General features: G+C 38.2%; 1 protein-coding gene across 2 annotated transcripts; it reads right to left on the bottom strand.

Annotated features, from left to right (window-relative positions):
- Positions 1–168: 168 nt before the first annotated feature.
- Positions 169–22,298, bottom strand: CIBAR1 (CBY1 interacting BAR domain containing 1). Of its 2 annotated transcripts, XM_086609459.1 has the most exons (9): positions 22,264–22,298; positions 19,662–19,896; positions 17,030–17,098; positions 12,175–12,276; positions 8,415–8,519; positions 7,152–7,265; positions 5,428–5,547; positions 4,945–4,947; positions 169–270 (listed from the first exon to the last, which is right to left on the bottom strand). In XM_086609459.1, exons 1-9 carry the CDS (start codon positions 22,293–22,295, stop codon positions 169–171), a joined length of 882 nt encoding a protein of 293 aa, XP_086465585.1. In that variant the 5' UTR covers positions 22,296–22,298. The 2 variants fall into 2 exon arrangements, with proteins under 2 accessions (XP_086465585.1, XP_086465584.1); XM_086609458.1 differs by lacking the exon at positions 4,945–4,947 and having other exon boundaries at positions 22,264–22,295.
- Between the last annotated feature and the right edge of the window lie 4,672 nt (positions 22,299–26,970).

The raw sequence follows: 26,970 nt of genomic DNA, 5'->3' as shown, positions 1-26,970 counted from the left end.
AACTGGTCACTTGTTTCTGGCACTCTGCCATTAGTGCCAGTTATTGCTCCTGTTGGAATTTTAAAAATACAGCCTCAGTGAAATTTTTGATTAACACACAAGAGCCTTTATGTAAAGGGATTTTTTTTTTCCCCAATCAAAAAAAAAAAGACTCTTAGAACAGTTTTGTTATCTCACTTCCTTAGTAGCATCTGATTCTTCCTCCTCTTCCTCATCTTCATCTTCCTCCTCCTCCTCCTCTTCATCTTTTCTTAGCATACTGCTGGAAATCTATTAAAACAAAAATCCAATAAAAGTAAATCAAGTGTTTGTTCTTGTGAAAGAAAAACAATTCTCTGTTGGTATTTCCAGTCTAAGTACTTGGAGGTTTTTTGTTTAGGGGAGGTGTGAAGTTGCTTATCCCTTAACCCTTCAACTTCTAGTAACATGCACAGTGCCAACAGAAGGATCTATGGCACAGAATATAAATACATTAATGATTTTTAAAGCTAAAAAAAATCCCCATAATCTTGAGAACTATTGTAGGATAGGGAAAACTATGCATTGATCGAATTAATGTTAAAAATCAACAGGATGTAAATCAGTTGTTTTTTCTGGGTTAGCTGTTGAGACAGCAAGCTAAAGATGAGTATTAAGGCACAATCTTATCTTGAAGACATCAGATCTCTTCAGTTAAATGAAAAACTCAACACTGTGCCGCTCTAAGCTGTTTTTGAGAATAAATTAGACAAACTTTACTAGAAGAGTCTTGATTGATAAATGAACTTGTTTTCCTGCCCATCAGCGCTTGCCCTTCAGAACGAGACTGTTGTCCTCTTTTGGTTCATCAGATGCTAAAAACTAAGTGCCAGCTGCCAAGCTTTCATTTCATCTGACAGATTCTGCCATCTATACTTTTATCTAATGAGGGCTCAATCTAATTCCTATTGAAAAGAGATTCTTCACAGAAGATGCAACATTTACAATTTACAGCAGAATATACGTACTTTTTTTTCTTTCCCATGAGAAAAGGAACATTAAACTTAAAGACAGTTACCCAAGTCATCTGGAATGCTTTTGAAAATGATTTTAGATTCAGCAGTTCTCTAAGGGCATTGGCAGCTCTAATTTTGATTATATTTTCTGAGTTTTCTTACATACAATGATATAATAAAACTTCAGTATTGAAGACAAAGCTTGTTTTTTTTTTTTTAAATATCGCCCACCCTCCCTTATTTTAAAAGTCCTTAAGTACTGATTATTAAATTGACTTCTGAGATTTTGTAATTCATACAGCTATCTATGTAGCAAAAGTTTTTTATGTGTGCATAAAGCAAACTGCAATCATTGAACTAATGAAAGCAGTTAGTCTTGTTGATGCTCACAAAAGACGTAATTTAGCTTGAAGTAAATGCTTGGTTACAAATCTCTGAATATATCAAAAAATGGAGTTAATCATTGGATGAAGCTGGGTTAACTTGAGTCTGAATGCCTAAACCAGCAATCTTTCATTCTGTGAAAGAAGAAAAAGACAATGAAACTGATTTGTATTTGGAGATTAAGGAGTGCTGAAGATTGAGCCTGTTAAGGTAGCTTCATTTCAATGGATAGACTAATTTTCCAAGTTTCTTCTAGTTAAGAGCATCTGAACTTCTTAAGTAGAACTTCAGTCATATTTCTGAATAGAAGTTCTCCCTTTCCCTTTCCTGAAATAAGAGGTGCAGGTTTTGCTTTAAGGTTTTTTTCTGGTAACTACTCAAGTTACCGGTGGCAAGACGGCTAACCTAAGAACCAAACTGGTTCAGAGGAAGGAAAGTGAGGAAGGAAATTAGGCCATTTAAGTCCATGTCATTTTGCCATAAAACTAGAACATACCAGTACTTGAAAATTTGTTTTTTGATGACTTAATCATGAAAAAATAATTTAATTTTAAAAATTAAATGGAATCTGATCATTTATTGCTCATCATAAACAATTTTATGTGGAAATTAATTCTCTAAGTTTGCACATAGGTGATGACTGTCCTTGCTTAAGCTGTTAAGCTGCATTTTTCACTACATGTGCTACTACAAAAAGCATGGCAATTCTTTCCTCGTGTCTGACACAGCAGGCAGTGCTGGAACACTTGGATGCAGGCATTTTCAACCATGGTTAAAATGATAGATACTTGGCTGCCTTAGAGGGCAGGTGCAAAACAGTTGGCTACATTAAATGCACATAAAACTTGTAAAGTTTGATATAAAATAACTGGAAAAGGTCATTCTCTTCTGCTATAGTTCTGTCTGAAATATAGTATACCAACCTGAATCAGTAAAACAAAATGCTGAAGATAAATTGTCAAGTGCAAAATGAAGGGATTTACAAAGGATTGTCATGAAAACTTAAATAGCCTTCTCAGAACTTGTGTAAAACTAAGTATCTGCAATAGTCATGTTTAAAAAAACGCTCTGAATCCCCGAAGAGATTTTCTCATAATGGGGAGCCATCCTATGAAAAAGAGGTTTCCTGGTGCATAGAAGTTTTCTCTCCTGATCATGTTAACTGCAAGAAAATTAAAAAAAAGTGCAAGTCTTATTGTTGTACTGTCAGTACAGCTTGGGACATTAATTCTTTCTGACAGGATTGGCCATTACTCCTTTCCTTGTGGTTTTATAGTTTTGTCTGCTAAATGAAGTCTGGCAGGTAGGACGGAGAAACTAGCATCTCATTTGCTTCAGCTCGTGCAAGTTGAAAACAACTATGAAAGTCAAGGGAGGAAAGAGTTGAGGGACAAAAACATTAAGATGGACCCAAAAATATCGGTGGTCTTTGCAAATCCCTGCTTTTGATAATTTAGCATATAGTTTTCCTTCCAGAATAGTCACTCTATGTGTAAGTGACAGGACACAGATTATGTTATTTGACAAAGCAACATGACATCACGTTAAGGCACCAGAACTTTAAAAGGAGGTAGCTCTTTCTGAAAAAAATGAATCAAGCTTAAGGATTACTTTACATTTTTAATATGGAAATACTACAGAAAGGTAGTCCACAGAACCAGAAATAAATTCAAGGGTGGTATGTGCTAAATCCTCTGAAAGGCAGGTATTGTATTACTGGCACAGTTCATCCCACCTGGTATGCAGTGACTTCCCGCCCTGCCCCTCACAAGTTAGTGTTTGTGTCCTGTCCGTGTAGTCTTAGCCTGTGTGACTCTGTGAGCTCCTTACCATATTATTTATACTGCTTTCAACTGAAAATTCCAAAGTACTGCATTATGGTCAGCGAATGATTACTACATAGCATGAAACCAGACTCGTCAAAACTCTGGGAGTGACAGATCCACAGAAAGGTAAAACAAGTCCCCGAAGGCTTTTCTGAATGTGTGTTTTTTTTTGCTAGTGAGATATTTGGTGGGTTGCAGAGGTTAGAGCCTGTCATGTAACTCACAGTACTGATCGTGACTGATTGTGATGATTAAGGGAGTGGAGCATCTCCCTTATGAGGAAAGGCTGAGGAAGCTGGGTCTCTTTAGCTGGGAGGAGACTGAGGGGGGACCTCATTACTGTTTATAAATATGTAAAGGTGACTGTCATGAGAATGGAGCCAGGCTCTTCTCAGTGGCATCCAATGATAGGACAAGGGGAAATGGATATAAGTTGGAACATAGGAGGTTCCGCTTAAACATGAGGAAGAACTTCCCAGTAAGGGTAACAGAACACTGGAACAGGCTGCCCAGAGAGGTTGTGGAGTCTCCCTCTCTAGAGATGTTCAAAACCTGCCTGGACACGTTCTTGTGTGATCTGATCTAGGTTGTCCTGCTCTGGCAGGGGGATTGGACTAGATGATCCTTTGAGGTCCCTTCCAATCCCTAACATTCTGTGATTCTGTCATGCAACATGCTATTTGCAGAATCAGAAAGGGCAGCGTAGGGGGTGTGTGGAACAGGATGCCTACCTCTACTTCACTGCCCTGTAGTGACTGCATTAGTAGGGTGTTCCACCCCTTTTTGCTGCCATGTGATCCTCCTCTGCAGATACACTGCATAGCCCAGTGGGATGACATTTTGAAACGTACTGCAGTTTCCCTCTAGGTCTAGATGACTTCCTGTTCTTTCCAGATATTCCAGTGAGAGGTTATGAGATCATTAACATCTGAAGTTACAGCTAAAAGACAGGTTTAGGAGAGAAGTAAGGTAGACTTGCAAGTTAGTCAAAATGGAGTTCCACTCCATCTCTGAGAGAAATCACAGTGTACATACATTCACTTTTCTGTTGTTTAAGGTTTTTGGTGTTTGGCTTTTTTTTTTTTTTAATTTTAAAAGAAACTCCAAATCATATCTATCTCTGGCACCTCAAAGTAATTACAGGTGCTTCTATACCCTTGGTAACATTTTTTGAGCACTGCAGGAAGTTCTCAAGGAAGATGGCAACAGATCTTTGACAGCTTCCTCTGGTCTTCAAAAAAATGAATGGGTAAACATTTTCTGAAGTAGCTTGAATTTGAAATTTGCTTGTTTGATAGAGAGGACAGGCAACTTCAAAGTCGAGGTTGGTCTTCATGCACTGAATGACTGGGTTCTTTTATCTTTTCAGATGGCACAACTCATACTTTCAACAACAGAATAACTCAACTGTAATGATTGATCCTTTCTGTGTTGAGAGCAGAGAAGGGGTAATGGTTTGTATGAAGTCAAGAGAACTTTTTAGGATTACAATACCAATGCTTGATTCTGTCTGAAGAAGAAAAGTGAGATGAGTACATTTTAAATTTGGCCATCTTTGTCTTTAACTGAAACACTGGTAAGAATCATCTTAGTTACAGGATTAAGGCTACAATAAAGAAAAAATAATTTAGCTGTTTTGCAATGTCTGCAAGTTTACTGGTGCAAACGAGTGTCAAAGATTTTCGCAAGGTAGCTGGTTCAAAAGCAGCAGCACTTCCTCCGTCTGTTTCACTTATTTTTATCATCCTCCTTTTCCTCACCTGCTCTGAATTTTCAGAGTATAAAAGGAAAGATCTGTTGGTCATGGGTTTGCTCTGCTGCTCACAGGTATCACTAGTCTGAGTTAGGATCTGGTACAGAATCCACACTCCAGGATCTGGATACTGAGACTAAGAATATGCAAGTGTTATTTAAAACTGTAACTTCTGTTTCTGATAAACTTCTAGATCTCTTCTCTGCAAGATGCCACAGTTTCTTGATGAAAGAAATAGTATCGCTCAAAATGGCATTTTTCAAAAGTAAACGCTGCTTTAAAAGGTGATTTTGTTTTTTCCTCAAGTAAAAATGATATTTAGAAGCTGCGTTATTGAAAGCTTAATATGATGTTTATGCCCTTGGAAGTCTCCTTACCTTTGTAACTGTCCTGAACCGAGTAAAGATGGTGGATCATTGTACATGAGCTAAGGCTCTGCCTAAGACATTCTTTTAATGCAGTGACCTAGCATTTAATTTGTCTTTCTTACCTGTACTGTCCTCAACGAAGATTTTAAGGAGCCAGTTCTTTGCAGGGGGGACTTTGAGTTGGCACGGACTATGTCTAAGCGAGATTGATAGTCTGGTGGATAAAGCGAGCTCCGAAAAACCTGTGCAGATGAAGAAAGCTGTGATTTAGGTGCCATGATACAGCTTGCAAGCATTAGACAATTAAACCTGCTCTGGAGATACCCATCAGCTGTAGTTTGGATTGATCACTTTTAACTGAAACATCATCCTTGCTCAACCTGAGACATTAACACACTCACATGGTCAAGGTACATGTTCTTCAGAGATCCTAGGAGACTTGCAAGGGGAAAACTGCAGTGGTTTCCCACCAATGCACGTAGATGATTTTCAGGCTAACCTAGAGGTGTGAAGACAACTCTCTTCATGCTCTCCATTTCTTGGAGAGATGAACTCTTAGCCCCTTCACAAGCAAATCCTTGCTGCTTGTCACAGCTGCATCAGAAAAATTTTATCTGAAACGTTCAGGAGATGTGCAGCTCAAGAAAAAATTGGAAAAACCCTTAGAATACAGGGGAGAGTGTAGTATCCATTATATCTACAAGTTCTTTCCAATAGCCAAAGTCTATAGGACTAACAGCCTGAAAATAATAAAGCTATTCATGCAAGACTTATTAATAAGTCAAGGAAGATGGTAGAATTATGGTCAGTCAACATCTTTATGGAAAGTAAATATTGTAAAATTAACAGGAAATTTAAAATGAGATTAGAAATTTGGTTGTGAAAGATAAAGTACTGACTTAAAGGGTATTTCTGAATTGGTGCCACATGACATTTTAAATGTGAAAATAGAATAGTATGAAATTGCCATGGTGTAGTTTAAATGAAGTGAAAATACCAAGTAGTCTCAAATGTGACTGTCACCAATGAATCATGATTTTGTAGGTCTTGCACTAATTCAGTACTGCAATCCTTGGCCCTGAGCTATGTCATGGTAAAAATAAAATTAGGACTGATAAGATTTACAAAAAAACACTGAAAGTGATACAACTTTCTTGACAAGCTGAATGCATGTACACAATATACATTTCAATGATAGTAAGTTTAAAAGCCTAGCATCCGGGAGAACAGCAAGAATGAATAAAGGTCTGAAAAACATGTATTGGGAAAGAGAGACTATAACTCAAGAACAGAAAGGGTGACTTGAAAGGAAGCTATAACTGCCACAAGGCAAAAAAAAGCAATTTGGTAACAGGTATCTCTTAGTTCTAGAACAGCCTAATAAAAAACAATGACTGGAAGATGAAAAAAAGCAAACAAAGCTCAGAATAGAAAGAAGAGAGAGATTTTTAATGAAGTAATTAGTCTTTAGAACATCTTATCAGAGCAGTGTAAGATTTTCTTTTGCTGTGCATCTTTACAGCGAGACTCACAGCAGAGGAGTTCTTTAAGAACTATGATTAGCTGAGCTTGGAGCAGCAGTTAATTTAGGAAAAGTCCCCTATCTGTATTTTGTAGGAAAGATTAAATTGTCACTGCAGTTCTTGTCTGTTTTTAATATCTCTGAGTTTACAAACCTGCATGCTCTTGCTGGAGAAGTACAAAAAAGGACTGGGTATACTCAAGCAGTTTGTTCTGGGAACCTGAAACATACGTTGCATTTTCTGCCTAGGACATGTATAGCCCCAAAGTGTGAAAACTTTTTATGTAGTAAGTAAATGGAAAAGCAAACCTTAATCACTCTTACCTGTAAATCTTCGTCTCCATCAATATTTTGGATATTTTGGTAGGCAGCAGTATAGATCTCTAAAGCTTTCCCATGGAATAACATTTCAATAGTTATAAATTCAGAAAATATGTTCTAAAAGCAAATGAAAACAAAGGCTTTCTTAATGCAGTAAAGTACATTTCCCCTTCAAATACAAGAAAGTACTGAATTCTGTACTTGGTATTTGTATGATACCAATAACTGCATGATATCTAGTACTTTTAAGTAGTCAGACCTGAATTTTAGAAATGAAACATAAACACTGGCTGGGCTGTCACTTGGGCAGTTGTCATTTAATACTAAATTCCAAGTAAATGCTTGAAAAGCGCAGAGGACACTCATTAGGAATAAATAAAATGTCATGCTGAAAACTCACTTGATATTCCCTGATATCTGCAAGATGTAGTCAGTGAATTTTTGCTTTATTGATGGCAATCTTTTTTTGACAGGTTGGAGATAAATTATCTTTGAATCCTATAGATATATAATTTACAGATAACTGTATATTTCCTATAATAAAATATTCTTCATATATAAAACCCCCTCACATAATGATGACATCTTCAGAACTCACAATCTTTTCATTTTACTCCAACATCAAGTACTGGTTGGTTTGGTTGGGTTTTTCAGCCATCTTTCATTCTTTCCTATTTAGTCTGTCCTTTTTTTTTATTCCTCCCCAATAAAAAAGTATCTCATTTCAGCAATTTTGTAATTAAATTTGAGATCACATACTCTTAAGTGTTTTTCAGTCACTACAGTCTTTGGGACTTAAGCCACTTAATGTTTGACATTAAGAGAGAAATGAACACTTCCACTACTTGCAATCACTACACATTTGGTGCTTTCTGTATCAGTAAAACATTCAACTACAATAACCTACACAAATTTCAGCATGGATAAATCTACTATTTGCTTATCACTATTTCTGTTAATTTTGCCGATATTATCACTCCACTAACAAATGCAGCTACCAGTGAAGTGGAATACAGCAACTGTTGGAAGGTGCAGACATTGAACAACCTGATACAGGAAAATTCAGAATTTAGTAAACTGTGAGAATAACGACCCGATTTTTAATTGCAAAGTTCACAATATTTGGATTATGAAATATTCATGAATACCACAATATTTATGTAGGCTTAATACTAAATGTTGCTAATCTTGCCAAAGCGTAACTATAGTAATTTTATCATGCAAGATGAAACGTGATGTCATATACTGAAATGTGAGCACACATACTTTTATGTCCTTTATTTTTTGTTTCTCAAAATTATCAATGGTTTCCTCTAATTGCTGAGTTGTTCGAGTTGCATCCAGCGAAGCTCTCTGCAATTCACTTTCAGCCTGGTAAAATAACACAAAGGTGGAATCAGTCCTGTACTTGATACAAAGATATTTGCTCTAATTCATGAATGGGTTTTCAAAATGCTACACATCTGTGTTACTGTATTTGTAAATTTGGTTGTAGCTTAATAAACATATAAAGATGCCTTCTACACCATTGTGACTTTGATCCGAAACATGAAAAATGACTAGCTGCAGCCAGTTGGGAAAGTCCCACTGTCCTAATCCATTTTCTGTAATACTCATTGGCTAATTCCGCTGAGCCAGCGCTGACACTCCACTGATGATACATTGACTGGGTTCAGGGAATTAATCCAGCACAAGGGTTTACCCTTATAAAAGTTAAGTGTTTTTTTTTAAGCTGGTGTAAAGGAGAGGGCAGGAGTGCACAGGCCAGAGTGGTGGATGATCGGAAAGGATCATCCTTTATTTTCAAAAACAGATCAGCCTGCTGGGTCTAGAATGAATCTCTTCCAGTGTCACATGATGAACTTCCATTTTACTGTTTTTATAAATTATTTAAATAGGCAATAGAGCTGCAGCCGGAACGAATGTACTTCTCCCATAAGTGTCTCAATCAGCAGACTAGAGTTAATAATAATATTTAGATCCAAAAATATTTCAGGTATTTTATATTTTTAGTATTTTTATATTATTAAAATATTTTATAAAAATCTTCAGTAAGGCATTGGGAAGGGGACACTCCAACCAATCCCTGATGCATAAATACACAGTTTTTCTTATTTTGTTACCACAAAAAGCATTTTAGATATTTTAATTAGCTATAACTATGAACTATATAAAAACCACACTACTATTTAAATAAAGATATTAAAGCTCTCCTGGTTAAGTAAAGTCTGAGAAATGCATACTATTACAAAATAATGATGTAAAGATGCAAGAGCTTGCACTCCATGAGTGAAAAATTTGGGTCTAAATTTATTTTCCGTACATTACTGGTCAAATATCATACACTAGTCAAGACAATATTTACTTAAAGGCTGTCAGTGACCATAATCAGGAATCAATTCTGTCCTGGGATTTAGGAATAGTACATGGATCAAGTAATTGCATTCTATGATCAATATTGTAGGATTCTTCCCATTTGTACAACACTGCAACTTAGAGAGGAACTGTTTTTTTAAAAATGGAAATAGACACCACAGGCCCAGTTCCCATGATCCGGTTTTTAGTGTTGTACGTGTACAGAAAACTAAGGCATAAGGTATGCTCTGTCACCTCTTTTTCTTGATTAATATCTAGTAACCTAATATTGCAGGATCATCAATTTGAACCAATCTTACAAAAGCAGTTTAAAGTCATAGAAACAATTCTGCCATTACTGGACAAACAAAATTGTAATAATCTTTAGTAGTAGATAAGGTCACGTGTCCATCTCCCTTTCTTGATTTTCCCCAAAACACAGGAGGGAAACGGTAAGACAAGACGTTTTGTGTGTTCTCAATTATTACAATCAGTCACTCTGTAAATTAAGGCAGCTGTTATGCATAAGCAGCCATTACACATGCAAATACAGTATGTTATTTCTAAGATAATAAAATATATCTTCTTGATGCATCTTAAACAGACTGGCCAGATTTTGTGCGCAGATGCTTTGGGAAAGGAATTTTGTTTGTTGCAGAGTGAAATGTCTGAACTTGCAGAACTTGCATAGTTTGCACAACAGCAGTTTGATATTTTCTCTTCTGAAACACTCACCTGTGACTGGAAATATTAGTAAAGGAAAAATGGCAAAATAACAATTGATATTCATGAAAGTATCTGTTTTCACATCTGCTTTTAATATATTGTGAAGTATTTACCTCAGATATTTCAAAACTTCTGTATACTTGGAAGGTGCTATTATTATGTTGTCTGAAGCTTCCCGCTGTAAGATACTACTTACAGTTTGTTATAGCTGTGCCAGAATTCAAGTATCCAGGCCAAAATATTTCAGGACAGCTGTTTGTCTTGGACTGAGGATTTGGCTATTTATTAAAAAAAAAAAATCAGACAAACTAGGTAGACCATTTCAGGGAAAAAAATAAAAACAATTGATTTAAAAAATTCATTTTTATATTTTAAAAAAATCTGGTAAGGTTTTCTTTTCAAAGCTGTGTACTATCCCCACGTTTTACAAGATGGACTTGAAATCTGGGAGTAAGTACAGATCCTTTGCCATCTATGGCCAAAGTTGTTAGCTGCTGAAACATCACAGTTGCTCAAGAACAAGAGAGCCACTGCTGGAGCCTAACAGCTGTGCTACTATCAACAAACATGGTGAAGCCTCTCTCAGACCTAAAAGCTGTCCTGCATACATCCTCAAAAGAAATGAACATGAATGTATTCCCAATACTTTTTGTGCTGATCCCTTTAAGATGCAAACACGTAGTGACGGTGCCTTTGGCTGTATGCAAAACCAGACTGTACTGAGATTTAATAGCTCTTTAGGCAAAGTCTTAAGTACAGAAAACACAGGTGCTACAAGCAGCTAGGCCACAGAAGGATATTTGAGAGTAGCTTAGCAAAGAGACAAGAATAAACAAGCCAGGTGCCAGCCATATACCCAGGAAATCAACTGGGAATTGGTGCAAGAGGGAGAAAAATGGAACCAGTCTCCCTTTGGGGAGAATAGCTCACTGTTTACTCCCTTATTTCTAATGGAAGAGAACTCTGCATCACAGCTCAGGTTCTAACCCTATGGCTGACATCTGTGTGTCTTTGTTATATGAGGAAGTCTAATTAGTCATCACTTGATTTAACTGATTTGATAAATATTAAATGGGAATCCTTTGGCAGAGACAAAAATAAAATTTAATTCTCCTGGATGGCATTTGACTATCACAATCATTTTCGCTCTTTCTGCAGTCCCATGCCCCAATCACTAGAAAGATCCTAATTCTGAAATAAAGTTGATGAAATCCTGCAAAGAATAAGACTGCTTCACTCCTGAGTCAAATGCCAAAGTGTAAGAAAAAATAAATAGCACATCATCATGAACTTAAATGCTGTAGCACAATACATAAGCATAAAGGGATTGAAGTAGGATTGTCTTGATCACCTTTATTTTGGCATTTCCTAGATTCTGATTGCTTCAGAATTTGAAACTTCCACGAGATTTTAATGGAAATTCTGCGGAGGCCTAACTTTTCCCTCTGTGATACAGAATGGTATACTGGGGAGGGTCACTGGTCTTTTGAAAGGAAGAGTAGTCTGGTTGAGTATTCTACTAATAGAATAACAACTTTTCCTTTCACAGATGGAGGAAACTCATACCCCATCTAGGTACAAGGAAGCACGACAACTACCAAAATGACAGGGAGAAAAATAATAAAAAAATCCACAGAAGTAAAACAGATGTTGTCTGATTACACTTATTTTTAAAAACCTCCAAATTTCCAGATGCAATCCATGCCTACCTCTGTGGCATAAGCATATCAAATACTTCATAGTTTCTTTTCAATCAAAAAGGGAGTGAGTAACTAAGCAGCTATTATGAGCTGTAACTCATCGTAACGTTTACAAAACGATTCAACATCAGCATAGGAACAGTCCCTCTATAGAGCATTCTTCTCTTAATACTTTCTAAACACAATAATTTAATTTCCAAGAAATCCTAAACATATTTCTTATAGCCACTAGAAATGCAGGATACAATAATGTGTCGATCTGATGGATTGCGCTGACGTGTCTTTTCCAGTTGAGATAGTTGCTTGGCTTCTCGGTTCTTTGCTGTTAAAGTTGCTTTAAGGTCATCCTGGAAATAAAATGTTTTAGATGTGTTTGAAATACATCTAGGATAACAGATTTAGGATAATACAAAATGCACTTTTCTTCATACATGCATTGTCTAGAAAACATGAACTGAACTTCTGCCTTAAACCAAACCAGATTTTACTGATCTTATCCTGTTAAGTGATCCTCTGAAAGAAGTCAGTGGGGACCAAGAGAGTTTAGCACTTCGCCCAAGTCTCTGTAGCACACTCTATAATTTAAAATGTGGGGGGAAAAGAAAAAAGACATTTAAAGCTTTTCATGAAAAATATGGTAGATGGTCAAAAGCTGAGATCCCCAAAGCAATATGAAGACAGGCCCATTCCAGGCTTAGCAATGGAATAAACGTGGCATTTGAGATAAAAAGTGGCATCAAATAATTCGGTCAGAAAAAAACAAAACAGGCAGCAGCCAGAACGAATCAGAATTTATGAAGAACACAAAACTGCTACACAGAGCTTAAGGTGCCATAGAAAATCCATGTCTGAAAGGGTTAAACCGCATCTTTACACACGCAGTTAGGAAAGTGTTTAAATACATCTGGAACAAAACACATCCTAGTAATGATGTAGCTAGAGAAGATGAAACTTATTGATACAGAAAAGGCAGAAACTGTTGACAAATATTTTTACTCCTTGTTTCCAAAGGAGAAGTAAGATATAGTTGTAGGAAGATCTGTGACAGTTTAAGAATGTTTACATACCACTCTCAAATTCTTGTTCTTGCTAGAAAACTGTGCTTTGCAAATAGTTTGGCATATGTGGAATCTACAATTGTCAGTTTGATATTTATCACTCCATTGACCCTGGTATGGGAAATGACATTAATTTTGATGGCTCTAATTCAAAGGAACAGTACCTTAGAACAAGCAGAAATACAGCCCAAAGGAATCAGTCTAACAAAATCTGACGCGGGAGTGGGGCATGCATTTCAAACCATCATTTCCTCTGAAAACACCAGTTCCCATTTATCTACCACTCCAGAATGGACTGGATTAAAGCTATTAAAAACTGTCATCTCAGGAAGTTGTCTGTGCTCCTTCCCTGGCTTTCAGAATTTTTAACAAGGTTGTAGGTCTCCTTCACCCAGAAAGACATGCAACCAAGAATGTGTGTCTTTCAAAAAGTTATGTGATCCTGTCACCAGATCACTAAGTCAATGACAAGCAACAAGTGCACCAAGTTTCAGAGAGCTGTTTCTTCAATAACGAGTCTGTACATGAGATGAGGATCAAAACAGTTTCTCTTTTGTTTCTATCCTTACTGTCTGTCTGTATGCGCTTGTGTATATGACTGTCATTTTGCTTTGTCTTTAGGGACACCGAGTTGGTTTCCAATAATGAGAACAACTGCATCTTTAGCCCACTAAAACTAATTTTGCTGCTGTTCTTTCAAAATGGAATTTACACCACCTTTAAGGCCATCTGAAAGAATGCTGCAAAGGGCCTTCTCCTTTTATGAAAACCACACGGCTGCAAGAAAAGGAATAATAGAAATATTTTTTTTATTGCTTTACATTTCAGATTTTAAATTAAAGGTAGAGAAAGAGAAAAACATATTTTTGCTATAGAACAAAGCTGGTTTGTGTCACAGCTGCAAGTTTGATGTTACTTGATGACTGGGCCCTGTTAACAGCACTGACTTTCTAGGCCCATTTAAAAGAGTCAATCAGACTTAATGCTGTGGCTGAAAGGGTTCTGACTTTCATGCAGGTATACTTGAGAATGCTAAGGAAACCACTAGAGTTACCGTTACACAATCCAGTATTTTTTTCCTAGAATAGAGTGACTTTGGAAATACCTATAGGGACTGCACTGTTCCCTTCTGTACCTCTGTTCACTGCAGCAAGAGCAGCCATCAAACATACTTCTCTGCTAGCCAAAACCCGACAAAGATTTGGTACTACTGTGGCTATAGTGGTGGAGCTATATTCAAGTTCTGGATGTACAAAGATAGGGCATAGTTACATACATATTTTGTCCAGCATGCTGAAAAACTGAAAAGGGTGCAGAAAAAACCAAAATATTCAAAAGTTGGGGAAAATACCATTATGGTGATAGAATTAAGGTCTATATTTTTAGCTAATGGAAAAGAATGAAAAATGGGGTTTACTAGCATCTAAACACCTTCATCCAGAAAAAAAACAGAGCATCATAGAGCTCCTTAATCTCAGTGGAACATATAACAAGAAACAAAGATTAGGCGAAGTCTTTCATTTAAAACAAAACACTACAAACGTCAACTAACCACTAACGACCACAAACAGTCCTACATTCCTCTTCAGCATCTTCAGACCAAGATTTGATGTGTTTTTGGAAAACATGCTTTAATTACACTAAAGGAGAAATGGAATGGAATAGCCAGTGAGATAAAATAGATACAGAGAATATAAAATTATTCATTGTCCCTCTGGCTATAAACTATGAATTCAAATCACACATAAGAACTCAGCCATCTAATTTCAAACCATATTGAAGTACAGCTACAGTCCATCCACCAGACTATGAGCTGGCAGATCCTCATCACTGTACTGTTACCTGCTTTAGTCACTGAAGTTATTAAAGCAAACCAGTCCTTTCTTCTGCAGGTGGACCACCTTGGTTTTATGATGTCCTGTTTTATATGAAGAAAAGGAACCAGGAACAGAGTTGCAAAAAGCAGAAAAGTGAAGATTGATATATAGAACAACGAAGCAAAAAGAAGTTCTAAAATCATACACTGAAGCTGCATTACAGGACAAGAATATTACACGAGTTTCCACTGAAGATGCCAAATCCTGCCCCAGAGAGCTACTCGGCATAGTAAATTAGGACACGTGAATGAAACAATTTTATTCCATTAGCAGTTAAATAACAACTCTATTCCAATTGACCTGGGCCTCTTTAAAGCATTTAGTATCACAGGACATTGATGTCTTACCCAACAGAAATACAGCAACAGTTTTTTTAGATACAGCACAAAAATAGTTTATGTACACCTTGGAGCAGATCCAATAAGTAGCAGTGAGAACATCCCCTTTATAAAAAAGTGCTATAATGACATATTTTACCTGGTTTTACTTAATCAGTTAATGTCATTATAGGTAAAGCAGTCTTACAACTAGCACCCTGTGCTAGCTTTACATGAGTGACAACACTTCCTTCTTCACTAAAAATGTCCCAGCCTCTAGAGGTGATAACTGAAGACCAGACAGTTGAAGTTTTAAGCAAGATTTATGGGCGTGCGGGTGGGAGAGCAGGGAAATCATTTAATGGCCTACATCTTTAGCAAAGTCTCTCTTAGTTCAAAGGTACATTGATAAAATAGTTAATTCCATCTCTCTTTAAGAATGCTCTTGTACTCCACACTGTAGCTAAGCCAAACATTATGAAATGTTTTCTGGCATTCTGGAGGGCAAGGACAACAGGAAATGCCACTCACTGTTGCAAGGGATGACCTGGCTTCAGCTGCTTCTGTCCTCAGCATTTACTGAGGACATTTACGTATCTTCCGTGCTTCGGAAGCCCCACGCACTGCTGCAGTGTTCTGTGCGTCTCCTCATTGCCATGAACACGAAACTTGTCTCCCACCCTCAACATTTATGTCCTATAGAATAACTCAGTCAGTTCTAGGTCTCACAAACTGGGTTTCAGAGTGATATTAAGGTACCAAATTCTAGGATATAGGCTTTATAGCCTACAACTCTGCTAAGGACTACCAGACATAGTACCACACAGCTGCAGGAAGCATTTCTGTCATACTTGTTCCTCTGACAACCAAAGGAGATACATATGCAGTAAGTTCTGAATGCTGTACTCACTTCTTCACCGTATTGAAAAGACACAAGAACAAAAAAATATGAAAAATGCTTCAGTTTAAGATGCAATGTCACAATGTACTCAAATTAACCATGATGAACACGCTATTAAGATTTTTGTATGTAAAACACCATCAAATACTGATCATTTTACTTTCCAATTTATATAGCTTATGATACAGATATATACATCAATTATAGATTTGAGTTTACAGGATGAAGGTAACCTCTATATAATATATAAAATATAGAAGTATTACAAAGAACTGCTTTCATCCCACAAACCAATATCTGCTTATTAAAATTTACTTGTTCAAGCTATCTGTCCTGGAGGAAAGAAATTTACAGATATTTTGTGGGAATATTTCAAACCCCTATATACACTGTTTCCAGAATATAGTGAAAAAAGAGACTTCAGTTTTTGAGTATCTGCAAGTCACCCTGACAACTTTGCAGGACAGAGAGGGATTCAGGCGACTTCAAAAAGTGTCTTCTACATTATGAACTTCAATGTAGAATGCAATGCTAAGTTAGGAAAGCTGTTAAAGACAGCACATAGATGAGCAAGAGCTAAAAGCATTACATGTAATTCACCTTTTGGAACTCTGAATAATAATAATAAAAGAATGACATTATTTATAAAGAAAAAGTCCAGCATTTGCACTATCCAGGAAGTTTCACTTCACCACCTGCAATGCCTTTTTTCAGCATTTGCTTGTACTCCAAGAATCTGAATATCCTTGCTTCACAGCAAACCTTTTTCCTCCAACATATATATAGCTTCAATTCATCTGAATGATTATATACTACTATATAATTTAGTTCGACTGATTACTGCAATATGAAAAATCAGAGCCATTCCTCCATGCAAAGCAGAAGTTTTCAGCTGAGTGGCCAGAACACCAAGATGTACCTTGTGAGAAAACAGACATTTAACCTACCCTTTTAAGTTTCACTATGGTCCCATAACATTTCAGAGGTTCAACAACCTTGGCTTCAAGCCTGTCAACCTACAAAAGAAATCACAAGGTCACCAAAATCATCCACATCTATGGTGTGCAGAAACAGGAAACAATTGATTTACTAGTGGCTCATCTTATTAGGGAATTTGTCCATATGTGCTGAAAATATAGTGGGATGGAGGTTTTAAAATATTGCAAAAAACAAAGTAAATTAAATTAACCAGTAAATCACTTCTATTTTGAGGAGCAAAAGCTGATTTCTATTTTCTTCAATGGCAATACATAAGGATAAATAAAACATGGAGATTCTAATAACTGAGTGCTATACACCAAACACCACCTCTTGGATATGTGTAGCTTTCTATCTAATGTTTAAACATCCATGTATTTGCTCTACACTTGTTGGCAGATTATGGGCTAAACCATCTTTGCTATGGACTAAACCATCTTTGCTATCAAACATACAGTACAAAATGCCATGCATCTGTTCTTAAAAATAATGGAAACAACAGAGTAGGTATTGAAATTAAAAATACCAACAACAGGTTGGGTAAAATGCAGGAATGTTCTCACAGATTACTACATGCAAATTTTTGTTTCAGTTCTTCTAGTTGGAAAAACAGCTACATATGGTCAGACAGGCAATAGGATAAGACCTGTCTGCTTGTCAAAATTGACAACCTTGCCCAAGTGGCCCTGGCATAAGCTGCTGATGACTTTGGACCATCTGGTCCATTGATGTTGTGTCGAAATTAGGACAAGGTGCCTATCTCTACTGCGAAGGGACAGACATTACACTCCCTTCTAAACTGGAAGTCATCAGTCAGCCAAAATCTACGCTGACTGAGCAAACATTTCTCCTTTACTACTCTCTACCAGGGCACTGTCAAACAATTTAACTTAAACTACCAATAAACCAGAATGGAGTAGGGCAGTAAGGCTCTAAATGAAGCATATGATGTAGACATACCAAATAACCTGCCTGTCTTGCTTACTTACCCTTCCACATGTTGTGAAAATACCTCACGCCTCAGCATTTCTGTATCTAGCACTGCAGCTGAAGACCAGAAATTGACTTTACAAGATCATTTTCTGTTGCCCACATTGTCAATACATATGAAAACTGTTAATTAACCTAATGCTCAAAAGTAATAAGGCTGAGATCAACTATTTGGTTTTCATGAGCAGAAGAGAACTTGATTTAAAAGCTAAAAGTTTCTTTTTTCCTTTGCTTATTCTGCCTTTTCTCTTTCAAAGGGCAATGGTGGTTTGGGGACTGGCATGGTAGGAGGACGTAGGCCAAATGCCAGTTTTTTAAAAACACACTTAGAAATCGAAAGATGCAAACTCAGGTTGTTACATAGGTACCTCAAAATTACAGATTCGTAGTTTAAAGGTGAAAATAGACCGAGAGATCATGCAGTCTGACTTCACATGCATCACTCTATTATAAATTTGCCCTATTAACAGAGGGATAAATTGCTATTACATCAGTGGAAGCACAAGGACTTACATGTGGCTCAGCTGGAGCCAGATACATAAGAGCTTATGGAAAAAAATAAAAATCACACTATCCACACCCTTGGATTTTGTATTACTTCTTAAAAATCTGGCCCTAAATACATCGTTAAAGATCCATGAATATTTATTGTTTTTTCAAACCCTCTACTTAGTAGACTAGATACCTCATAGATTAACTTCTTTAAAAGGCTTACTTCTACTTCATTAGTATAGAAAGACAACTTGGAATGCTTCTCTTTTTTTAATTTAAAGAAATCCTATCTGAAAGCATCAAGAATGTCAACTACTTTAGTTTCTTTTTTAAATTATAACGCTTCTTAGCTTTGCAAAACTATAAATGGGCTTTTTCTTTGCCCTACTGAAATAATGGACAGGTACATCAAAAAGTAGTTTGAGTACATGTACAGGAATTTATTTTTTCATAAATCTCAGCACGTGGAATTCTGGATCATAAGCTACAGTCTGACTGGCCTCTGCATATAGATGTGTAAGTAGCATAAACACCTTTCTTTATGCTCTCCCTTACTGAGCAGATATGTGACTATATTGTCACATGTGGTCCAAATTGAGTTAGTACTTTTCATGTTGAACTACGGACTTACGAAATGTACGGTGGTGCTCTGCAGCACCCCAGAGAGGCTGTCAGTGCTCAGAGAAGGATTTCAGTTAGTATACGCTTCCATACCGCTTCTGATAACAGATTCGGCAAAAGGAAAATGACTGGTTTTACCTCAGCTGCTGCTAGACCACTCAAGTCACAAAACTAAAAAAAACACTTTATTAACCATAAATCATAATCCTAAGTCTAAGACCAACAAAAGACTTGCTCCATCTCAAATTCTGTGAGCACTCATACAGATAGTTTCACTGACTTCAACAGGACTCATCACAGGCAGTTTTCGCTAAAGTTACTAAGACGTAAACTACGAATGCTTTGGCAGCCTATCCTGCTGTGCCACTAATATATTTAAAAGCAGTTTCTCCCATGCTTCTCTCATGATTGCAGAATACATCTTTTCCCTTTTAATCACAGATAAGTAACTGAAAAGTTCAGATGGCAAACACAACATGTGCAGCTTTAATTTTGTACCTCTGCCTGGCGATAATCCTGAAGTCTGGAAAATTCATCTGCAAAGTTTTTCAGTCCAGCTTTTAAGTTTGGTGTCTCTGTGGCTGCATATGCATATATTTCATTTACTAGAAGATCTGCTTTGTCTCGTAGTCTGGCAGTTTTACGTACATATCCAGCAAATATTTGGCACAATTCACCAAAATGTTTTTCCACATTTGAAACAGCATCTTGTATTTGTCTAGTCTGATTGTCCCTGGATACCAAAGAAAAATAAGTGAAAAATAAGAAGGGGACAAATGTTTACAACACATACAGAGGAAAAACTACATAATTATGCTATTAATAACTTACACATGGTTTGGACATCTCATTTCCATGCAAAACAGAAATCTATTCTTAAAAAGAGAATGTTCTAACAGTCTGATGTAATATGTGCTTATTTAGGAATGAATAACAAACAAAGAAAAGCAGGAATTCTACTTAAAAATAAAAATCCAGTAAAGGAAAACCCAGATCACAAAAATCAGCTCAGAAGTTTTCCTCCTGTGGTGAAGCAAAAGCTCACTATTACTGTTGGTATTATTAATTACTAACATAGTGGTAACACCTGCAGGTCTCAATCAAGAGTGTCTCATATAGCTTCCTGCAAGCATCTGCAATCTAAACAGACAAGTCAATGGCTGGAGAAATTAGGCAGCAGAGGGCAAATCTGTAAAGGTACTTAATGTTCTTTAAATTGTGAACAGGTACGAAATTGCTCCTGTTCAGCACTACAGTGGATAAATATCCCTGAAAATTAGAGAAGAATGTGAATGGACACAAGTACAGATGTGAAAACTCAAAAACCACAAAGGACATTCATCACACCAACAAAATATTTTCTTTTTAATTATATTAATTCATTTTTTTATTTGAACAAAGTTCCTGTGTGTTTCATTATTAACGATCCACATAAGTCATTCTGAATTTTTAATTAATATATTTCACTTCATATTTGCTTTCCTATTCCTATATCATTTGATGGTCTTGCTTTAGTTATGCTTCAGTGATATTATTAAACCAAATCAGTGTCAGTGAATTCATGTCAGTTGTCGATCTAACTGAATCACTATGGGACAGTTTAGCTAACGGTAACGGCCAGACACTGGGTCCTAAGAAGTCTCTATGATATACATGAAGTGATTCATGTAGCACTGTGTTTTGGATTTAGTCTGGGATTTGGTACGAGAAGAATGTTGATAACACACTGATGTTTATAGTTGTTGCTAAGACATCAAGGACTTTTCAGCTTCCCGTGTTTTGTGAGTGTACAGGTGCACAGCAAGCTGGGAGGGAGCATAGCCAGAGCAAAGGATCCACAACCACTAGTTCAGGATTTGAGTTTAGGTTTAGGATTGAGGCCCAAACTGGCCAAGGGAATATTCCATATCATCCAATGTCACGCTCAGTATATAGATGAGGGTTGGCTGGAAAGCGCTCTCTCTCTTTGGATCTCTCTTCAGGGCTCTGGCCAGGATTGCGGTTTCCGGACTTCTCTGTTTCGAGATCGCTAGCTGGGGTGGGCCAGGCATTGGTCAGTGGGTGGTGAGCAATTACACTGTGCATCACTTGTTTGTATATTATTATTTGTATATTATACTTTTATTTTATTTCAATTATTAAATTGTTCTTATCTCAACCCACAAGTCTCCTTCCCCTTCCCCCTTTAATTTTCTTCCCCATCCCCAAGGGGTGGGGGAGGACAAACAAGCACTGCATGGTGTTTAGTCGTGGCTGGGTTATAAAAATGACAGGGCAAAACCCCAGTTGTGTTGCTTCATGGCAAGCAGACTGTAAGGCTGTTCAAAAGAGATTTTGTTCTTTCAAAGAAAAAAAAAAAGCCCAGGTAAGTTATTCAGCCCTCTAGGACATGCTTCTGCATAGAACCATTTGAATAAGAAAGGCGTCGCTCAGTGAGTGGGAAAGTAAGAGTCTCATTAAGTATTAATAAAGTTGTTTTTCAAAATTAATACTATCTGATAAAATCTTCAGTAAAAGGTACATCTCCTTCCGTATTTTACCGGGAGGTCCTCACATCAGAAAGCGTTCCTCTCCACGGGGGCAGCCTTAAGCGCGTTTCCTCACCCGCTCTGCAATTCTGATCTCACAGTATTCCCATGCAAATAACATTTAATTCTGGGACATGAAACACTTACCTTTCCTTAGATGGGTAGGTATGAAAAGTTTTTCTGTTTCCCCTCCTAATTATCTGTGATCGCTTCGAGGCAATCACAGAATTACCAGCGAGAGGCCCGATTAAATCGCCAAGTCCTTACTTCATCTCTGCGGAGCACACTAAGCCTTAGAAAAGTTTTACGGCTTTTACCCGAGGAAAACAGAGGCGGCCGCCGCCCCTCGGGAGGCTGTCCCGGCGCCCATCGCCCCCAGGCCCCCGCGCCGCTCCCCGGGTGCCCCGACTGAAACGGGGCCTTCTCCCCACCCGGCGAGGCCGGGCGACGCGGCCAGCCGCCGCCGCGCAACGCCCCCGGGCGCAGCCCCCCGCGGCACGGGCAGACACCCGCAGCAGGCACCGAGGCGGCGGCACCCCCGGGGCCTCCCTCGCCCCTCAGCGCCCCGTTACCTGGCGTCCAGCCCGCGGCCCAGCAGCATCATGGCGGCGGCCCGGCGTGCAGGAGGGCGGCGCTCCGCGTGCGCTCGGTTTCCATGGACACCGCCCGCCATCCGCCCGCCCTCCCCGAGCCCCGCCCCGGCCCGGCCCGGCCCGCCGCCCGCGGGGCGAGCTCTGGCCTCGTCCCCTCGCGGGGCACTGGGGCGGGCGAGTGGCTCCGTGAGGAGGGTGGTTCTCGGCGGCCGGGGGCGGTTAGGCGCCGAGCCCGCCGCGGACCGGCGCTGAGGCCTCCCGTTTCCGAGCCGACTGTCCCCGGGATAAGTGCGGCGCCAAGGCCCGAGCCTGTGATTAAAAAAAAAAAAAATTAAAAAAACCCCAGAAAACTAATTTTTTGGTAAATACTCTTTTTTTTTTTTTTTTTTTTTTTGCATATTCATAGAACCATGGAATCATAGAATGGTTTGAGTTGGAAGGAACCTCATATATCATCTAGTTCCAACCCCTCTGCCATGGGCGGAGAAACCCTCCACTACACCAGGTTGCCCAAAACCTCATCCAACCTGGCCTTGGACACTTCCAGGGATGGGGCATCTACAACTTCTCTGGGCAACCTGTTCCAGTGCCTCACCACCCTCTGAGTGAAGAATTTCTTCCTTATATCCAATCTAAATCTGCCCTCTTTCAGTTTAAATCCATTACCCGTTGTCTTATCACTACACGCTCTTGGAAAAAGTCCCTCTCCAGCTTTCCTGTAGGCCCCCTTTAAATACTGGAAGGCTGCAGTAAGATCACCCTGGAGCCTTCTCTTCTTCAGGCTGAACAGCCCCAACTCTCTCAGCCTGTCTTCATAGTAGAGGTGCTCCAGCCCTCGGATCGTCTTCGTGGCCCTCCTCTGGACTCACTCCAGCAGCTCCATGTCCTTCTTGTGTTGGGGACTCCAGAGCTGAATATTCATGCTTGGCAAGTGAGAAGCAGTATGAGGGGAAGCAACTCACTGGCCTGCCGCCTCCGAGGGAGAGCCGCTGAGCTCATGGGGAGAAGTCTTGTGGAGCATCAGGAAAGGTCTTTAAAAAAAGGAAGAAAAAACGGTTTAAAAAAATCCCAAATGCTGTCTTGGTCAAGATGATGTATTGGGAACGTGACTTAGGGATTGCGTGGGCATCATCCAGGCAGCTGGCAGAGCCCCAGCAGGTGTTGCACAAAGGCAAACGCAGAAAAGGCTCTGGAGCAGGGAATGAAGGAATTGTGCTGTACATGGTACAAACCCACTCGAAAATACAGCAGTGCATGGCAGGTAAGTACTTACATAAGGGTTAGCATGCCTGAGAAAATTTTATAGGCTTGCCTGGGCGTGTTGATAGAAACTGATTTAGTTAAGATTTGGTTTTTAAATTTTCATCTTTTTTTTCCTGTTAAAAGTAGATTCTTTTAGATCAATTCAGTTAAGCTGAACTTTTAATTCACCTAAAGCAAAGGACTCTTCAAATAATGAGAACCTGTTTAGATCTATTTAGATCTATTTAGTGGTTTGCACCAACTAAGCTAAAACAAAACGGTGCCATTTTTCCATGAGGAAAGTTTGTGAGATCAGTGGTAAAACTCACTCAGAGGTTCGCAGCCCTTAAAGACTTGGCAGGCTAATACATCTAATCCCAAAATGTTGTTAGGAGGGCGCGGGGGTAAGAGATCAGCTGTTACCTGAAAGTCTTACTTTTTTTGACTGCAGGCTTGAGTTCAGAGACTCTAATGTTTATTGTTGAATCAAGTCACTATTAATAATCTAATAAATCAGTTAAATGACCTAGCTAATACTGACATCACTATTATTAATGTACAATTCTGTAATTCCTCACACTATAGCAAAATCTCAGTTTAACACTCTAAAGTGTTATTCATTACCTGTAACTTCCACTGAATTACAGCTCTTCCACCCATCTCTCTACCATGTCACACTGCTTGTTATTGGGGTGTAATGTGATCCGTCTCTGGACAGATATTTTTTTGAAATTTTTTTTCCCTGGAAAACTCTCCCAAATTCCCCTTCAATTATCTGCTTCATACTGTCTGCATATTGTTTACCTTGCACACTTTCTGAGACATACCGTTCTATTTTAGTCTTGATTCCTCTACCTAGCTCCAATTAACTCTAAGCACTTTATCTTATATGTGAACAATTGACATACCAGAGCAAGTTTTTCCTGTGAAATGGTTTTTTTTTTTTTTCACTGTTTTTGTGGTCACATAGCATCCTTCTCGTAAATGCTTAATTACAAATCATTGGCCTTCACATGTTCATTGGACAATCTCCTGGTCTGCTGCAGACGTCCTGTCTCTTCATAAGGCTTTATACTCCATCAGGACCTCTAGCTTACAAATTGTAACCCATTTCTGTAGCATTAAGAGCTCTGAAAGTTGAAAACATCTATTCTGTTACATAGAGCATGTTTAGACTTGGTCACCCAGGAAAGCTCAAGCAAAGCAAGCTCCAGAATATTCTGAAACTCATAACAAAGAGCAGAACGTCATTGTATGAGGTAAATATTGTAAGAAGAAGTACAGTTATTTGCTTCAAATTACGGGCCAATGAGAAGCAGAGACTGGGTAAAAGACTTTAAGGAGAAGTTATTTGTGATTAACATCAAAGAAGTAGTTGTCACTGGAACAAGACACAAAAGAGGAATGTCAGCTCATCTTCAGCTATTGCAAACTAAATCTACTTCAGTCCTAAGTATAGGACTTGGCATAGACATTAAAAAACTTTGTATATGCTGATTTCACACGACTTGACTTAATAGTTCTTAATGTGATGCTACAGATAGTCCTGCAATGTGTGGCCCACGAGATCCAGCTGTACGTAGAAAGCTGAAAATAATGTCATGAGGGCCTGTTGAAATTTTGAGTCATCAGAGAGTGCACAAGAGCACAAGCTGCACAAATCATGGAGTGGAAAAATATTTTATGCTATGATTTAGAAATAATTATGGAGAATGATGTTGAAAGTAATGCCAAATTTCCTGCTCGTTACCTCTAAGTAAGTTTCCAGAATAACATACTAAAGATGATGACATCTTATAAATGACAAATTCTGAAGATTAGAAAGTTCTATAATATGCAATTTATAGTGTTTTCCAATATTCCTCCAGAGCAGAAGCAACAGAGTTCTCCAGAATTAAAACTTGCGTAAATTCTCTGCGCTGTTATGTTGAACAAGTATAAAACTGCAGCAGTTTTCAGCAGCAGTGAAGAATTGTCTGTCATTGCAGAGTAGAAAAAACAGGATATGCATGAGTCTGTGGAAGCTTCAAGCACACGAATTGGGATATAATTTATTCCAAAATATTCAGGGCACTCTTTAGCCATTGGTAAGGTAAGGCCATTTTTCTGGGTTTGAATTTCGCATTCCGTCAATGAGTTTATCCTAGATACATATGCAAAATACCAGCAGAATATTCAGTCATTTTCGTTTAAGTTAACGGATGTTAATTTGTATGGTCCGGTAATTCCAAACTGAGTCCAGAAGTTCATCTGTGCACAACGGTTTATGAGATTAAGTCTCTGTATGTAATTGGTGAGCTGCATCTATGTTCATGTGACTGTTTCTTTTCTCCTAGTGTGTTTTAGAACTTTAGAATGTTTTGTAAAATCTTTAAACTTTTAAAATAATTTTCCATTTTCACCTCCACCTGTGCTATCAAATCCTATTATATGAATAGAAAGGCAATCACTCTAGACCTTGGATGTCAAACAACATTAATTTTAGCATACAAGTTTAGCTCATAATTGATTGGGGATTGTTCTTTGAGATTTATTAATTTCAAGTGTTTTCTTCTGCTGCAGTATTTCCTCTCTTCCTGCTATTTCACTTCTTTGGGTCTGCAGTTCCCTTACTTAATCCAGGAACTAGACCACCTCTTATTCCCAGCTCTGTGTTTTCTCAAGAACAACAGGCAGTTTGTGGGAACCATTGTTCCCTGATGCACAAGTCTCCAATACCAAGTCCCAGATATCTTAATTAAAAATCAGTTAGTTTGTTAGGGAAAAAATTGACAACATAATTAGAAAAACAGTAAAACATTGTTTCCTCGGGCTAATGCCTGTAGGCCGGTGTAAGCTTCTGTCATCCATTTTGTCAGTTTCAGTTAAGAGTGTAGAAGCCTCTTGATGATTTATGCATTTGCCTGTTGTGTCTAGTTCTTTAAGAGAGCTGTGGCCTCTGTCAGAGGTAGGATGCTGGGCTAGCGGGATCTTTCATCTTTTTATTTGGTACCTGCACTCATGCTCATAGCGGTGTTATGTTTTCTGTAAACTAAGAGAAGTTCTTTTGTTTGCTTCCTTGCCTACCTTTGGGTAAGTATTTCTGCTCCTGTGCTTCTCTTTATGCAAACAGAGTTCAAAGGTGGAAAGCAAAACATGTCTGGAACATGCTGCTGTACAAGTTTTTTTGATGTCTCCTGTTTTCAGTCATCTGTCAGAAAATAAGGTTTTGTCTCAGTCTTACAGCCACTTTTTTATGCCATGTACACTTTCAGACTTGTTTCTTCCAGATGCTCATTTCTGTAGTAGGACCCTAGCTTCTTGAGTTGTTTCCCCAGTCTAGCTAATCCACGTTGGTTTTGTTTTACCACTAAGACCCACTGCTCAGACATCAACAGGTGAAGATGTTCTGTTTTGACACTGTTTTATGATGTTTGATACTCTATTTAAGGTGATCACATCTGT

Source organism: Tauraco erythrolophus, chromosome 3, assembly GCF_009769465.1.
Source record: "Tauraco erythrolophus isolate bTauEry1 chromosome 3, bTauEry1.pri, whole genome shotgun sequence".
NCBI classification, from domain to species: domain Eukaryota; kingdom Metazoa; phylum Chordata; class Aves; order Musophagiformes; family Musophagidae; genus Tauraco; species Tauraco erythrolophus.
The sequence above is the reverse complement of the archived record's forward strand: the minus strand, read 5'-3'. Positions and strand labels throughout refer to the sequence as shown.